General features: G+C 32.8%; 1 protein-coding gene across 10 annotated transcripts in view; it reads left to right on the forward strand.

Annotated features, from left to right (window-relative positions):
* The window catches only part of CBLB (Cbl proto-oncogene B), a 189,005-nt gene that overhangs the window by 112,660 nt on the left and 58,110 nt on the right, over positions 1-18,235 (forward strand). For all 10 annotated transcript variants that reach the window (XM_004460195.5, XM_004460196.4, XM_023589318.2 and 7 more), the window contains exons 8-10: positions 1,312-1,399; positions 4,033-4,164; positions 15,540-15,743. In XM_004460195.5, coding sequence (XP_004460252.1) covers positions 1,312-1,399; positions 4,033-4,164; positions 15,540-15,743 — 424 coding nt within the window. The remainder of the gene's footprint in view (positions 1-1,311; positions 1,400-4,032; positions 4,165-15,539; positions 15,744-18,235) is intronic.

Genomic DNA, 18,235 nt, shown 5'->3' on the forward strand with positions numbered 1-18,235 from the left:
TTTATTATTATTATTTTCAAAATTTTCTTGAATTTGCTGTTCTGGTTATATATATCTTACCTCTAATGCACCAAAGAATCACACTGATAGCTTATGATTCACCATGACTTCAGGTTTTGGTTTTTTTTTTTAAGACAAAAATATTTTAAAGTTTTAATTTATAAATAGAAGTTATGTGTGGGCAAATCTATACATTGAATAATTTTGACATAATTTGTTTGTATTGTTATAATGCTTTAATCTATTTTCAAAGCCCAATCAAGAAGTGACAAATTATAATCTATTGAGTCATCTCTAAAGTACTTTGAAAATTTACTGTTGAAATTTACACACTCACATGCACACACACCTTCGTAGGGATTTGGGTAGTTGAATTTGAACTTCAGTGATAATTAGACTATAGTAGATTTTCCCCCCTTATGATCAGGGAGAACATCATCAAAGTCAGCTGTTCTTTCCTTGTAGTCAATCCAATATTTTATGAGCTAGGTGATAAAGAAGTTTATTTTGATATCCAGCTACGATTCATTATTCTCTCATTGCCATTGTACAATACTGATCAGTAGCACCTTTGAATACTGAAAACAGTAATTATGGAGTTGCATCTTCTAAGTTAAATAGAACCTTTTAACCATATCTTTAGCACCCTTGTTTTCATTAATGTAATATTTTGTTTCTGAATTTGTTCTAGATTTTCTGCATATTTGATGTATGATGAGCACAATGTTATATAATCCTTTGTTTCTAGTTTTTTATTTTTAAAGAAGTTTAGGTTACATAAATGTTACATCAAAAATATAGGAGATTCCCATATACTCCATCGCCTGCCCCTCTCACACTTTCCCCCATTATCAACATCTTTCTTTAGTGTGGTACATTTGTTACAATTGATGAACACATATTAAAGCATTGCTTCTAACCGTCGTCTTTGGTTTACATTATAGTTTACACTTTGCACCACACAATTTTAGAGGTTTTGGCAAAATGTATTATGGCCTGTATCCATCATTGCAATGTCATGCCCGGACAATTCCAACGTCCCCAAAGTACCCCATGTTGTACCTAGTCTCCCCTCTCCCTCCCCTCAGAACCTCTGGTCGTAACTGCCTTTATATCAGTGATACACGTTCTTCCATTGCTAGACTAATCATAAGTCTATTTGCATTCCCCCATTGTTTGTTCTTTCCTCAGTCTTGAGGATCTTGAGATGGTGATGCCCACTTTTTAAAAAAAGAACAATCAGATTAAATAATCTTAATTGCAACTTAAATTTGTATATTTATAGTAATCAAGTTATGTTTTAAAACTCAGCTATCTTTTTCCTGATGGGAGGAGTTATAATCCTGATTTAACTGGATTATGTGAACCTACACCCCATGATCATATAAAAGTGACACAGGTAAGAATAATTTATGGAAAAGTTTTTATAATAAATAATTATCTATATTGCTTTCAAAATAAGTTTTCTTTTTTTTTACCTCCACTATGACTAAAATCGTGCACAAGTATTTAATGCAAAAGATATTTAAGGAACTGTGAGAGTGAAGAGAAATTACATTATTTTCTCCATTTTTTGAAAAAAAAATCTGCTATTCCTTCTTACAAAATAATATTGGCATTTAAATGGAGAGATAGGTAAATAGGTAAATAATGTGAGGAATTGGAACCTATTAAAGGTAATGATTCCATTTTTATTACTCTGTTCCTGGCAGTCTCATAGATTATTAGGGGGACTGTAACTTGGTAAAGCTTTTTGTGAGGGCCATATGTCAGTAATTACTAAAATCCTAAGTGAACATATTCTTTTGACTCAAGAGTCTCTCCCTATATATAGACTCAAGAATCCATGGATATATGTGTGGATATAAATAGCTACATATACATATGCACACACATAAAGATAAGTGAATATATACATGAAAATGTGTGTATATGTGTGTGCATATGTATATATCACTTGCATATGAACACAAAGATCTGTATTCCAGATGGTGAAAATTTATGATTTCGTAATTGTGAAAAGTAAAATACCCAAATGTTCAATAATAAGTTAAAAAAATAGTATTATCATACTGTTACATTGTGAAATTTCTAAATATTCACTTGGGAAGTTCTGCATATTGCTATATAAAAAAATCACATTCATAAGCTTCATTTTAAAACATGCCATTTTTTAAAGTTCCATTATGTAAGTTCCATTTTTTTGTAAATAAATATGAAGTTAGCCATATATGAACATATGAATTATTTGGTTTTTTAAATAAAAGTTCATCAATCTGGTGACAGTATTTAGCTCTGAAGATAGGAGAGAATGGGGATCAGTGAGAGGACAAAGGAAGAACCTTAATATTTCATTTTACATAAAATGTAATTTTTAAACCCCTTATAGTTTAGATATGTTCTTGCTGTGTATGATAAGTAATAAATATCTAAGAAAAAGCTCCCAGAAATGATAGATATATTTTGGAGAACAGTAGAAAATGATTAATTTCATTTCTAGTTCTCCAGATTTCAGTCTTTGTGATCTTGGTAATATTTTGTGAACTGCACATGTTGACATTTATATGTATTGTTTGTGAACAGATATTTAAATTGAATAGATGGTGACTGTTTTAAAAATTATGTAGTAATACTGTATTTTTTAAATATCTGTTAAAGGATACTCGATAGGGACAGTTCCGTTGTTTCAAAAAAAGTTATTAGGAGTCCATTCCCTTAAGTTACTCACAAATATTTGAAAACTTTATTATTTAGGTTACATTAAGTTGTATATCTGTGATTTTAGTTTATAGTAATTTTTTTCATAAGTGTAAATTGATTATTTTGATGGTCGTAACCAATATAAATATTAATGTGTTACTTCAGGGACTTCAGCAATTTATAACTTACTTTAGATCACTTAAGGTTTATCTCGTTTCTCTCCTGATCCATTCTCTCTTATGTTTTCCCTAATTTCTTTAAAATTTATTTATACGTTACCATAAAGATTTCACGATGGGCAGAATTTATATGTATGTGTGTGTTCGCATGTGCACGCATATGTGTATGTGTTATATTCTCACAGACTTGTAAGATCTTTTAATATGTTGGGGACTAATCTTCTCATTTATTTATTGCTATCTAGTCTTAGTATGTCGTAGGCACTTACTAAAGCATTACTTTATTTCCAACAATTTTGACTTCAGAGTTTCTTTTCTTCCTGTTCCTGTTAACCAACACTTTTTATCATACTCTCATTACATGCACCAATCTATGTGTATCTTTGTGGTGCAGATCTTTCCATTATTTGTGCTTTGCCAATTTAAATTGAAAAACTAGTAATCCAAGACAACATAAGTTTGATAAAGCAGTTTTTGGTTGCTGAAGATTAGTTTTCTGGACAATGTTAGATGGGGGAAAGAGTATGTACTTTTGAGTAAGAGACTTAGTTGAAAATTTGGGGAGAACAATTTAAACTCAGGTAACTGTAGGGTTTGTTTGTTTATTTAATTTATCTGTTATGGTTTGAAGATTATATAAATAGCAAGTGTGTACCACTATGTGTAGCATGCAGGAAGGGCTCGGCTGATGTTGCTTTTCTCCCAATCTGGAATTTCTAGAGCTATCTAAGTAATAAAATAGTATGTTCAGCCAGAATAATTATTTATTTATTTATTTATTGTTATTTGATAGTGAATGTAGATGAGCATATGGCATTCACAAAGGAAATAAATTCATTTATATTCTCCTTATAAAACCATGAGATTTTCTCTTTTAAATCACTATATTGAAGAAAAATTCCTTTCTAAAGGAACGATGTGTAACATACGTAATCTAAAGCATTACAAAATGCTAATAAAAGCTCAAACCTTTTAAAAATGACTTTGAAGACAAAATTGTGATTATCAATTTAATATATGCCTTAAATGGTAATATAATCCTGACAGGATCAAATGTGAAGATTTTACTGTAAGTTGTTATGTTCGAGAAAATTCAATATTAATAGATCATGCTAGAAATACATTAACATTGCTGTTTTTTTTCAAATTACAGGAACAATATGAATTATATTGTGAAATGGGCTCCACTTTTCAGCTTTGTAAAATTTGTGCAGAGAATGACAAAGATGTCAAGATTGAGCCTTGTGGGCATTTGATGTGCACCTCTTGCCTTACAGCATGGCAGGTATAATCGAAGTTTAATTAGCAACATGAATGCCTTCCTTATGATTTGTGTTGATATTTCTCTTTTCAGTTTTCTTCATTTAATGTTCAAGAAATAATACAAATAGGTACTTTATTTGGAATGGTTGTTAAAAAGATCTCATGTGGTTGTGTTTCTTTTACTTATGTAAGTTGATTTTTTTTTGCTGTTTTATATTTTGTTTCTTTTGCATTCACATCTTAATTTTATATTAACCATAAGCGTTTTTACTTCTGTAAAACCACTGATGCCAGGATGTCACTGATAGATACTACCAGCTAACTGTATTTATATGAGTTTAGTATATCAGATTCTGAAGTAATGTAAACCTGATAGATGAATCTGTTTTTGTTTATTTGTTTGTTTGTTTTTGCCAGTCTTCTCTTCCCACATCTGTCTCTGGTTGCACTGAAGGACTCAGATAAGAGAATCCATCAGGAAAAGTTTACAAAATAGTTACAGTCCCCCAAAAAACAAACAGTATATTTCCTAGTTTACAAAAGCAGAATCTAAGACAAACTGTCTTCCCCTCTGCAGGCAAGCATTCAATAATTATAAATTTAAATAGCACATTAAATCCATTTATATTTATATAAGTGGACCTAGAGAATAACATATTTCCCTAAGGGCTTTCTTATATTTCTTTATTTGTAACAAAGGTTGGGGATTTAAAATGGATCTTTGGACAAATTTCTGGTTTTTTTTTTTATTTGGAGGATTCACAGAACATTTTGATCAAGCCACTTGATAACTGCTGTTTAACTCAGTCATATTGAGGTAGACAAATTTTGACAGCTTAGAAGGCAAATAATTTAATTTTCAAGCTTTATTTAAAAACAACAACAACAACAAGAACTTGCAGTTGTATGTAATTGACATCCTTACCCATTCCTGAACCCTCTCTCTCCTTAGCCCTCTCTCCAGCCCTGAGAGTCTGCACTGCCTGAGGAAGGTGGGGTAGGTAGGTCATGGACAAGGCTCAGAGTGACATTGATGCCGTTTACACTCATTACTAGTGGCTTTCATGTTTTTAGTCTTATGAAAAACCTTCTTACTTTGATAGATTTAGAAAATGAATGAGGCATAAGAGGAAGAACTAAGAAATAGATTAAAATTAGTTAATGTTTTAAAAGCACTTTCTAAACCTCCAGGCATCTTTGCTGCCTCAGTAAACATGTTTCAGCATCCCTACACTTCTCACTGTCAGTATGCATTTGGTTTATATTTTACATTAGATTTTCATTGATATCTTTGGCCTTCCTTCCCTTTATCCCTTCTTGATGCTGGTGATTTTGAGGTAGGAGTTAGGGAGGAAGGGTGGAAGGTGTAGTGTAGGTAGAAGTCTGAGCAAGAAGACTCAGTCTGGCATCAGCAAAAATCATTCTCAGTATAGAGGCACTTGATTACTATTAATTTTACAGAAAGTAGTAGTTGTGTAAATGTAGCAACTTTTTTTTTTAAATAACGCATTCAACAAATAAAGATATGCTGGTAGAAGATAAAACCTTCTCTATGTAAGTATAATTCAAATGTATCAGTAGATGTGTAACAAATGCTGTTGACTCAGTGATCAGCTCACTAGGATGGTACTACTTTAGGAAGATTTGCTTTAGCTGATACCCTTTCAATATTTCAGCATAAGAATAGCACTGATAAAGAGGCCAAATTGTGTTTGTCACCTCTTTGGATTGACACATACTTTGATTGTGTAATATAGTTCTCATGGGTACATGAAAACAAAGGTTACATTTCTCACTATGGAAAACAGAATTCTATGCAAAACTCCCAATATTCTAAGTCTGCATAGGGAGTGTCTCTCAGCTTCTCCTCTTGGATCCCACTTTTGGAGCATACACACTTATATGTGTTGCAGGACTTTGCATCTTCAATTTGACTCTATGCTTAGTTTTTGGAATTTCAATGTATTAAGATTCAGAAGATCCTATTAGTTTAGCAGAAACCCTTTGATTAGCAAAGTTTACTGTTTAAATCATCACACAAATTAGCATTTTACCTTGTTGCCCTGGATGAGTTAACGTATACCTGAATATAAAACAAAAGAAATGTTTTATTTATTATACTTTTTTGTACCTCTTGAAAGAATGTTTATAGTTTTTGATTGCAGAGTGAGTATTATGTATTTTATTTATCAAGTTTGTGAACTATTTGCAGTAAGTACATTATATGCAAAAGAAACAGTAATATTTCCCATTTGTAATGACTGTATTTTAAAGCTTTGTCCTTTGTAACACTCCTTTTCTTTATATGCAGTCTCCAAATGGTACAAAACCCTACTAGTAGCTAATCAATCCCTTGATTCACTTTCATGATTTTTCATATTGGTCTAATGGCCTAACATGAAAATATGTTCAGTAATATTTGTAAATTGTGAAAAATTTGCTACTTTTTTTGTTCTGCAGTACTTCTCAGTTTTACTTTTAAAACATCGAATAAGTACATAAATAGTCAAGCACTGAAAACAGTTTTTGAGTGAAATATTAACGGAACGTACATGAGAAAGAAGTAACAGAATGACAAATTCAGAAGTATTCAGAAGATAAATTAAATCAGTCTCATGTTATTAGTGAATAATATTTTCCTAATCTGATCATGTAATTTTGCAAAATCTATTTTATATGTCACTGTAAGTTCTAACCTCCTTGTATTTTTATTGTAAATGGTTACATATTTGCTTGTTTCTCTTTCTAGAATATTAGATGGGTTTGTATTGCTTTACCTATTTTAAAATACCTCTCTCCTAGTAAGGACCTATACCTTGCTAGTTTCTCAACAAATCCGTATAGATTGTAATTGATAATGAAAAGACAAGAAGAGGACTCTTACATTAAATACAAGACATTGATATTTTGGATCAATTGTGAAGAGTCCTTATAAATGCCTTGGTTTTGTCCTGTGCTTTTCTCAGAATTAACTATGGTTTTTTCAAAGACCTTTTATCTTGCCCAACTCTGACTGAGAATGAGTTCCAAGAATTATAAGCCTCAGATTGCTTTGTTCTACTCAGTAACTGCTGTGTGATTTCCTTCTACTTTTCACATTTTGCTTTCTTCCACTTCTTTTGAACCACATTATTTTATCTTATAGCTTCAATAGTATGACACTAAGCCAGAGGAATAGGACCAGATTTCTGTATATTGGTTTTTATACCAAGAGACATGCATCGTGATCCCTGGTTCAAGTTTTCTTTGCAACTAAAGAAAATTTTCCTTAGGACAAGGTTTGAAATTTCCAAAGCAATATTCTATAGACAAGAGAACTCAATGGGATGTTGGTGATTAAAGGCAGCTTCAACTATTGAACATTTCCACTTTGGGGTAACCCAAATATTTCTACATTTACATATAGATTTCACACAGTGATGCTTCCTGGCAACTAACATATCTGTTTTGCCAGCTTTCACATCTTTGTATGAACAGCAGTATTTGGAGATTATTTAAACATATTATTACAAAGTGCCCATTATTTAATAAAAACAAAAACCTTATAAACTTAATTCAATTTAAAACATATTTGACAAATATTAGATATGCTGAATAACTCTCATGTAGCTTCAGTCAGATGCTTACTGGACTTAACTAAGTTGACAGTGACTATGTAAAAGAAAACAAAATTATGGAACATTTACATAGTTCTGCAATGTACTGTCAAACATTATATCTAAACTTATAAATGTAATGAGGGGTGTTGTGATAGTTTGGGGTCTCTGGACATCAATGCACAGAGTAATACATGTTTCTTCTTTCCCCCACCTTTTCCTTATTTAAAAATGGTACATATTTTGAGGGAGGAATTATTTATAAAATAGGAGGATTCCTATATCTAAATGAGCTTCCTTGCTTTATAGATGAATCTGGGGCACAGTGAAGTTCATAGCTATATCTAAGGACACTCAGGTACTTGTAGATAAAGCCAGGACTAGTGTCCATGTTTTCTGACTTTAAAAATCAGTGCTTTCTATTTTGTTTGGAATGTTTGTGTGTGTTTTTTTCCTATAAGGGGAAAAGTTAAGTGTTCATACTCAATTGTCCAGAGGGATTAGTTGGTATTTTGCCTATCCTAACTACTTTGATAGAAGCAAGGGTGGGTTGCTTCATCCACCATTCTCTAAAATCTCCAATCTATGCATTTATTCATTTATTAAGCAGACATTCCTTGAGCAGCTGCCATGTCCCAGGATCTATACTTATCTCTGGAACACTGAAGAACGCTAAGACACAGTCCCTACCCTCAAATTTAAATTAAATTGAAAGTTTTATAGAGGGGCGCATGATATTAATAATTACTTGAATTGAACATCCTGTTATCCTTCAAATTTAATTATGGATGCCAAACTTTTTTTTGTTACTTTCTACTACTTTGGTTGGACATGCTGATAATAAAATGATTTTAAAGGCTTGCATGTCTGCCAAGAAACTATGATAAATCAATGAGAGTCCAATAGAAAATATTAAGCTCAGACTATAAAATATATTTCAGCCAGTGTGCATTTTTAGAAAGTCATTCTTCACTAACTTTTTCTTATATTTGATGCCCTTCTTTGGTTTAATTGAAATTCATTAGAGACTTAAATTTTATGTAATTAACAGAAAACCTAAGAGATGCACAATAGCAGTGTCAATTGTAACAGACTGCAAGTGGTTACTCTTTAATTGTTGTCATAATGGCCCATTAGTCATGTCTCCAAAGAGGTGTCACATACTTTTTTCTCTTTTTGAAACATCTGTGTTATTTAATAAATTGAATAAGTTAGCTGGAGTTTTCATGGAATATTAAATAAGTTGAATGATCACCTCTCTAGAGAGTTTCTTTGAAGAAGTATCACCCTGGGTGTGGTGTTTCTGTTGTACACTTGGCAATAAAAGTTGTAGTTTTTTTCTCGCTCCCATGTGTTAATCAGATATTAACAAAACAACATTTTTCTTAAGCCTGAACTGTTCCACATCTCCCGTTTTGTAATATATTATTCAGCAGGTGATGCTACAGGGTCACCACTTGCAGTGTGAAGTAAGGAATTATATTCCTTCCATGTTTCATCCAAGGATCTAAAAAATTGGCTTCTGAGCTTGTGAATGGCACCAACTCAAAACTGTTCTTCATATCTTCCTTTCAAAATAAAAATGTATGTCTATGTCAGTTGAATTTATAGCCATGTTTTGAATTATGGCCAAGGACTTTAATTGAATTACAAGTGAAAGTAATTTTCCTGTGATTATTCTTTCTGTATAGTTATTTGAAACATTTTAAAGGAAAGATGTTGGAGAGATCAAAATAATAATTCACAAAAAGTCAACAGATAAAAATCAATAAACTCTGATTTTAATATGATGTTGTTATTAAAGAAGTATATAAATGTCCCATATTTAGTGAGCATCATTGAAGAAAAATGTGTGGTTTTCTAAGAGAAGTGAGATGCAAGCTCAAATGATCACATTTAAAGCACTAACAAATAATCTTTTTTTGTTTCTTTCCTTCAAAAGCAACCATCTCAAATTTCTAGCTACAGTGAAACTTTGTAACTTTATAGGCTACAAATAAAATATTTACCTAATGGAATTTTATAAATTGGTATGTCTGTCTATAATTATATATTGTATTATTTTATCACAAATGTAGTAAATATAGGGTCTTTTAGGGTTGTCCAGAAATATTACAGTCAAGTCATGAAGTAGAGTAGTGACAATGGGAATTAAAAGGAGAAGACATGTAAAAGAAAATGAAATCTAGAAGAGCAAATGATTAACTCTAGGTCTAGTAAATAAATTAAATGCATGCTCATTGTAGCAGGATCTAACTGGACAATAGACTGACAGTGGCACTTTGAAAACATTTTCATTTGACTCTAAATAGGTCCTCTAAAAGGTGTAAAAGATGAGTCCATTAAGTAAAACTTAAAAACTCCGTGTGTTAACTTTTAAAATTGTATTCTGGTAACAGGTATTTAAAAACGAGCTCTTACTATATAAACAAATATATATATACACACACAGTAAATATGTGTATATATATACACACATATACTATGTAAATTATATATACATTGCAAGTATATGTATTTACATATATAATTCAAGGAAGATTGTAATTACTGGGACAGGTTGTACATCTTCTATTGAAAAGCTGAAACTGTTCAATTAGAACCAAGAGAATATTCAGTAATTATAGCAGTAGCTTCTTGAATTTAAAACTTGCAATTTGAATAAATAATGTTTTATTACCTTTAATTTTATTTTTGAACCATCAGTAGCAGACAGCTATTTTTCAACTTTATTTCAACCTAAGCTAAGAATCTGAGCTTGAAGAACTATTAAATTATGAAGCTATAGAGTAGTGAATAAAAGGTTAGGATCTTGAGACAGAATATCTGGTTGTGATTTCCTACTTAACTGTGTGACCATCATCAATTGCATAAACTTTCAATTTTCTTATTTATACAATGGATGATAATATACCTATCATACATATATAGATATACTTTTAATTTTTTTAAAAGATACTTAGATTACATAAATGTTACATAAAAAATTGAGGGGATTCCCATATGCCCCACTCCCTACCCCTTCCTCATTTTCCCACATTAACAACTTCTTTATTAGCGTGGTACATTTGGTACAATTGAACACATTTTGGAGCATTGCCACTAAGTGTGGATTATAGTTTACATTTTAGTTGGTAGTAGAATAACAGTTAATTTACTCCAGTCCATCATTCATTCCCCAGTTCTGAGGATTCTGGCATGGTAATGCCTACTCCACCTCTAATTAACAGAGGGCTTAGATCCCATGGGGCACATGGATGGCAGTATCTTTCTTGCAGTTGCAGACTCTTTCTGTTCCTTGAGATGATTGTTGTCTATCATCTCCTTGTTAGTTGTCCTGGGTGAGTCCAGTGAACTTGAGAGTAGGTGTTGCAACTCTATTGAGATTCAGAGCCCAACCTCATACCTGTCTTATAGAATTAAATGAGATAATCTATGGAAAGTGCTCAGAACAGTGCCTGGAATTACGATTACTTGACTGAATTTAATAACTGATACTAAGGAGATAGCTCTGTTTCTGATATTTTTAAACTCCATTGAAAATTGTATGGTTTTTAAATAGTATTCATTTCATTGCAAGATGGAATTCTTTTTATAGAAATTTTTTCTTTCAAATGCCAAAATGTTTTCTAAGTAATCTTACTACATTTCTTTGTTCTTGAGTCTATTTTTATAGTAATTATACCAACTGGAATTTGCATAGCACATTGTAAAGCTTTGAACTAATTCATCTCATTTAATTTTTTAAGATGTTCCTTAAGTTGGACATTGTATCATTATATTCAACAAATAAAATGAAGGGATTAGTCCAGTGACACTAAAGGAGAGATTCTGAAGAAAGGACCCTAATTCAAAATGTCTGTGCCTCCCAAATCAAAACTAGAAGAGTCTGTATTCAAGTGTCTTCTTTCCTTGACTATCATGAAGAAGAACCAAATCCAAAGAGCTCTCCTACTCTGAGGCATTTGATCTAAAATATCTATCAACTATCCTTATTAATTTATTCCTCCTTTCTTTCATTTCTGAAGAAATTATGAGCTTCTGCCTTGTGGGAGATAATATGCTCTGAAAATGCTTAGGGTATACCCAACCTATTCATAGTATATGTATGTATTTAGAATTGCCCCAAATATAATGTTTGCCATATTAAAGGAGAAAAAAAAAAGATTTATAGTAACTTCAAAGCAATGTAAACTACAGCAAGATAATAAAAATTAGAAGTTACTGAGAAGAAAAAAATATACCCACCATAAATATGTAATGCAGTCCAAAATGAGACTCATCAAGTCCTGTATATTCTCAAGGTTGTCCAAGTATATTGTATATTTTATAGTACATGTGAAATGAGGGACCTTAAGTAAAATTGTATCCTCAGATGAAATAAATCTTGAAGACAAATTGTTTATGAGGCATTGGGGAAATTATTTTCTTACAGTTAATTGTGTTCTTTTTTCCTGTTTTCCCCTCAATGATAATTAGTTCTCAGATTATCTAAAGCTATATTTGTATTTAATATCATTTGCTTATAGTATTAATGGTCAGGATCTGAATCTGAATTGTTATGTCAAGAGCATAGTACATAGTTAAGTTTCAGATATATGTAGTACCTTCCTGATATCTTTGACACTTTTAAGTTTGGAAGTATTTATTATCTGAAGAAGTGAAATCTACTGAGTCAGTTAGAATGATGAAGTCCGAAGCTTACTCTTAACATTCTTAAAATGTGAATATACTGGAAACTAGAAAAGGAGTTATTTATTGGTCTTTCTTCTTCATTACCATATGCTTTTGATCTTGCTTTAATTATATATCTACAGAAGCATTATTTTAATTATTAAGGCACAATCCTGATGAGCTGTATGTCTGTTGAAGGTATTCTTCATGTATAGTCGGTAAACCATCCGACAGAAACTAGAACAGAACAACCAAAGTGGCATTTGAGAATTTAAGGTTAAACTTAATTAGCATATTACAATAGTTTAGAGAGAAAGAGTGCTGGGTGAGGTCATATTAGAGTAAAATTTGGCCTTAGATGAACTGTTCCCAGTCTTTTCTTAGAGACAATGAGCAGAGACAGCAAGCAATCAACGAGCAGATTGACGAGGGAGCCATCTTGGTAGTGGGGTAAGGGAAGGGAAAGATGCTATCTTTTGCCTCTCACCTTTTCTCCTTTCCAAATTCAATCTTCTCAGTTACTTTTATCAGGAAGTAAATCACAATAATTCCAGAGTCACCCTTACCCAAAGCAAATTGACACAGGAAGTTCTAAGAGAAAACTTCTGTAGTCTAATAGTGGCATACTCTAGGTTCTATGTCTTTTAATGGTATTTTAGTTCTTTAAAAAATTTCCTGTTTCTTAGTTACACATACTAAAACATTTACAGATGAATTTATATGCTGTCTAGGATGTGTTTAAAAATAATCCAAGAATGGAAGAAACTGGTGAGGGTGTAGACAAAACTAGATTGGGCATGAGCTGATAATTGTTGAAAGTAAGTTAACAGATGTGGCTCAAGCGACTGAGCTTCCGTCTATTACATGGGAGGTTATGGGTTTGGTTCTCAGTGCCTCCTGGAGAAGATTAGCAAAACAGCAAGCTGATGCGATGGGCAGGTGCAGTGAGCTGATGCAACAAGGTGATGCAACAAGGAGACACAGAGGAGAGATAATGAGAGACACAACAAAGCAGGGAACTGAGGTGGCTCAAGTGATTGTCTCTCTCCCACATGGGGGGATCCCAGGTTCAGTTCCCAGTGCCTCCTAAAGAAAAGACAAGCAGACACAAAGAGGGCACAGTGAATGGAGAGTAGAGAGTGAGCGCAAAACAGCAAAGGAGGGTGAAATAACTGAAAAAAATAAATCTTAAAAAAGTAGGTAATAGGTAAATGGAGATTCCTTATACTTTGCTCTCTATACTTTTGTTTATGCTTAACAATTTCTGTAATAATTTTTAAATGTATGGATGAAAGAAATGTCTACTTAGGGCCCAAAGTACTGTTTTCTATTTCCTCATGCATTAAAAAGGAACTATCAGCTCTTTCACAGCTTGCTTTTACTTACTGGAAACATCTTTTTGGAATTATTTTGTATAGATTTGTAGGAAAATTCCACCACCAGCACACAGTATGGATCCCTTATGACTTTCCTAATAAGAGATTTTATCTGGATGATAATATAAATTTAATGGGCTTGTTATCAAAAGATAGGAAGATATAGCTTTCTTTTAAATATTTACTCCTGTGCTAGAAAATAACAATGTGAAGAGGTTATACAAAATAGAAGAACTAAATGCCATTTTTGTCATCTGTAAAATAATGATGAAAATAATACTTAAAATGTCATAAAGCCTGCCAAATCTGAACATATGTGACAGTAGACATCAAAGGCTGCAGTATTAGCATATTTATATTTCTTTGTACAGCCTTATTTCAACTATTTTTAGAATTCCAAGTCTCTTTGCCAAATTTAGAAACAACAGATGAACAGAGGACTGTTGTAATTTCTTTTCATGAAGCAATTCAATTTTTTTTTTCTTTTTTTGACCAGAGATATTCTGTTTGGTAATCTGAGTGAGACTTGGGAAAGAATACACTACCCACCACATGGTTTGTGACAAAGTAGATGCTCAGTAATTTTCCAAATAAAGGAGACCAATGGAGTTATTCCATCTGCTGGTCAGAGTATCACTTTGCGGCAGGTAGATTGCCAGTGTCCCCTTGAAGCAAGTAGGTGGAACAATCCTGAGTTAAGTGATGAATGTTTTCTTTAACGATGTTAACTCTGCACATCGTTGTCTCACCTACAAAATGGTGGTAATTCATCCTGTTTCTGCCTTAAAATGTTATGATTTTGGCCACTTTTAATAACACACTACTAAAGTCAGGTTATAATGCAAAACCAAAAAGAAAGGTGGTGAATATCATATGCCACCTCTACAAAGTAGAGTATCTGTAGGGTGAAAAAAAGTCTTGTCCTATTTTCCTGCCAATTGTGAATTCTTAATGTAGTTTTATTTTTTAAATGGAATTGAGAGACTTTGAACAAAAGCATCAATAATTACTAATGGGTGTATTTCTGACCCCAAAATATTTGTGTGAATCTTTTTGCATATCTAGTTTGAGGCAAGATGAGGGTGAAAATTATCACACATAATATTTATTATATTGCAAATGAGCTGTGTCAGCATGACAGGCTCTCAAGACATAGAATTGTTTCTGAATATAAATTTACTTTTATTTTTTCCCACTTCTTGCTTATAAATCCAGATTTAAATAGACCTAGCAGTGGAAATGGAAATACTTAGCCATAGTTGCATGCACAGGAAGTTTTCCAGAATGGATTGTGAAATGGATTGTTCTTACTGATACTACTGCTTTATTTATTATTTAGTTTTTACCAAAGTGCCCTTTTTTTATAGAATATCTAATTAGCAGTAGTGTCTTTTGATTAGTAGGGACTTCACTTAGTTTCCAGTTTTTGGGGGATACTAAAGCTTTAATGTAGTAAAAATGGTAAGTGAATGTTCAAGAAAATGAAGCTTAGGTTGTTTTTCTTTGGCAACTCCAACTTTTTTTAAAGAAAATATTCCCTCTTTTGGGACTCTGAAATGCAGGAAATTTATAATACATGTTGTTCATGCCCTGTTCGAACTCCAACTTTCTTTTTAGGACAATTGTCCCCTTTCCCCCCAGCCTTTCACCTCCACCCTTCTTTTGCACCTCTTACTGTTGTGGACCATTGGCCCTTTTCAGTACTCCTTGTACGGAACAAAAGCCACCCATCCCTTTCTGTGTTTATTCAGGAGTCAGATGGCCAGGGCTGCCCTTTCTGCCGCTGCGAAATAAAAGGAACAGAGCCCATCATCGTGGATCCCTTTGACCCAAGAGATGAAGGCTCCAGGTGCTGCAGCATCATTGACCCCTTTGGCATGCCGATGCTGGACTTGGATGACGATGACGACAGAGAGGAGTCCTTGATGATGAATCGATTGGCAAATGTTCGCAAGGTAAACTAGAAATTATGAGTTTAGTTGGGGCAGAGGTATAAAAAAAATTATACTGTAACAAATGGGATATGACTGAATGTAGCTGGGTTTAACAACAAAAGATTCAGGGGTCAAGAAAGGTGAAGATGCAATTTGGCAGTCTGACAAAAATCACAGAATGAGATAGGACTGAACTGAAGCTATACACAAAGTATACCCTCTGGTTTTAAACTTTACAGTGAAAGATGGTGAGAGTTTTGTATAGAATTAAACAATCTAAGGTTGGCAATAGCAGATCTATGAGGAAAAACCTAAGAAAGGAAATTGCAAAAATTGGAAATGATCCTGAATTTGATTAAAAATAGTGTGTGTTAAAATCTGAAAAAAGTGTCTAGTATAGTTATTTTCTTACCAGAAAGCCAGCTTGCTGTTTGGCTACAAAGAGGTCATACAAGATTTACCTTTGTGAATTTACCACTCTCTGAAGTCTGTTCATCAATATTGGCAAATCAAAAAATTGACTTTGTCAATTCACTGAGAATGGATGCTACTGCCCAGTTGAACTTTATGTAACCAAGCTCATAAGAGATTAGTTAATGAACCAGAATGCCTGTCGATTAATTTACATACAAGAATATAGTGGTCAAGAGACCTGGTCTCCTGGCCATACAGAGTGTATGGCTGGAGTCAGCAAACTGTCTCCTATAGGCCAGATCCTATGTGCCAACTCCTTATAGTCTGTAAGCTAAGAATGATTTTATATTTTATTTTAATTTACTTGTTTAAAGGAGGCCACCTTTTTATTATATTTAAACTTTTTAGATTACATACATATTACATCGAAAATGTAGGGGATTCCCATATACCTCTCCCACCCCATCTCCTACACTTTTCCCCATTAACAACATCTTTTGTTAGTGTGATACATTTGTTACTATTCATGAACACACACTTTATTATTGCTTTTAACCATGGTCTATAGTTTTACATTATGGTTTACACATTGCACCACACAATTTCATAGGTTTTGACAAAATGTATAAAGGCCTGTATCTGTCATTGTAAGGTCATCCAGAACAATTCCATTGTCCCCAGAATGTCCCATGTTACACCTTTTCTTCCCTCTCCCTCTCTTTAGAAGCTCTGGTGACCACTGGCTTTACATCACTGTTATTAGTTCTTCCCTTACTAAAATAATAAGTCTCCTTAGGCCATAGTTGCAATCCTACCATATGTTTATTCAGTCCTCAATCTAGAGGATTTGGGAATAGTGATGCCCACTCTGCTTCTGATTGAGAAGGGGTTTAGATCCCCTGGGGCAGATGGATGGAACAGTCTTGCTTACAGTTGTAGATATTAAAACTTCGATAGCGTCAGTGTTATTTTTCTACTTTCCTGTAGCGTTTGGATATTGAAAATTTTAAAAGATTTGTAATTATTTGTTTTTATGTTGAGGAATTTCATTTCAATTACTGTCTATGTGCGCTGATCTGCCTCCAATGACTAGAACAGGCTAAATCCTATAATATTACATAAATCTTGCCACTCAGCTTTCAGTAAATGCTAAATTTTATCTTGGATACAAGCGTCAATTCTTGCTAAATAATTGAGAAAATATTGCTATGGCTTAGTGTTTCCATAGCACTTTTACATGTCTTTCTATTTTTGGAGTTATACTTAATTGTTATATTTTATTTATATAAACTACTAATTTTTAAGGCCAGGGCCAGTGCCTTTTTTATCTTTTTCTCCCAGATCCTAAACATTTGGAATGAATGTTTATTAAATGAACTAGTAAATACATATGAATGCACACATGTTCCTTATAGACAGTGACCTGACCTTGTTCATTTATTTATCCTCAGTCCATTCTGATGCCTAAATATATAATATATATTTGTCAAAGTAATAAGTTTTATCTAATTCCATCTTACCAACTGAGGTTATAAACAAATACTACATGGTCATTTTAGCATAATAGTTCTTCTACCAGAATTTCTTCCTTTCCTCTATTTATTTTAAAAAATGTTATTGGCATGTATATTCCTTTATTGATTTATTTAAAAAACATTTCATTTTCTTAATCCCAAGAGTGGCTGTCAGTCATTCTCCAGAAAAATGATTCAGTTTTCTTTTATATCATTTCAAATACTGTTCTCCTCTTTTATGAGTAGGCTGATAACAATTTTGTTAAATCATTTCTTTCTATCTAAAACATATTACTCTCTTTAAATTAGCAGTGCTTCCATCATAGCATAGAGTACTGCACTGTTCGTATATTCCTATTACCATGGTGATATCCAGGAGCTAGAATTTAAAAATAGTAACATGTTTGTGTTAGTCATTCAACAGGGTGCTGATGCAAAATACCAGAAATGTGTTGGTTTCTATGAGGCGTATTTATTTGGGGTAGCAGCTTACAGTTACCAGGCCATCAGACCTAAGTTACCTCCCTCATCAAAGTCTGTTATCACCTGTTGAAGCAAGATGGCTGCCAACGTCTACAATGGTTC

This window comes from Dasypus novemcinctus, chromosome 4, assembly GCF_030445035.2.
Source record: "Dasypus novemcinctus isolate mDasNov1 chromosome 4, mDasNov1.1.hap2, whole genome shotgun sequence".
NCBI classification, from domain to species: domain Eukaryota; kingdom Metazoa; phylum Chordata; class Mammalia; order Cingulata; family Dasypodidae; genus Dasypus; species Dasypus novemcinctus.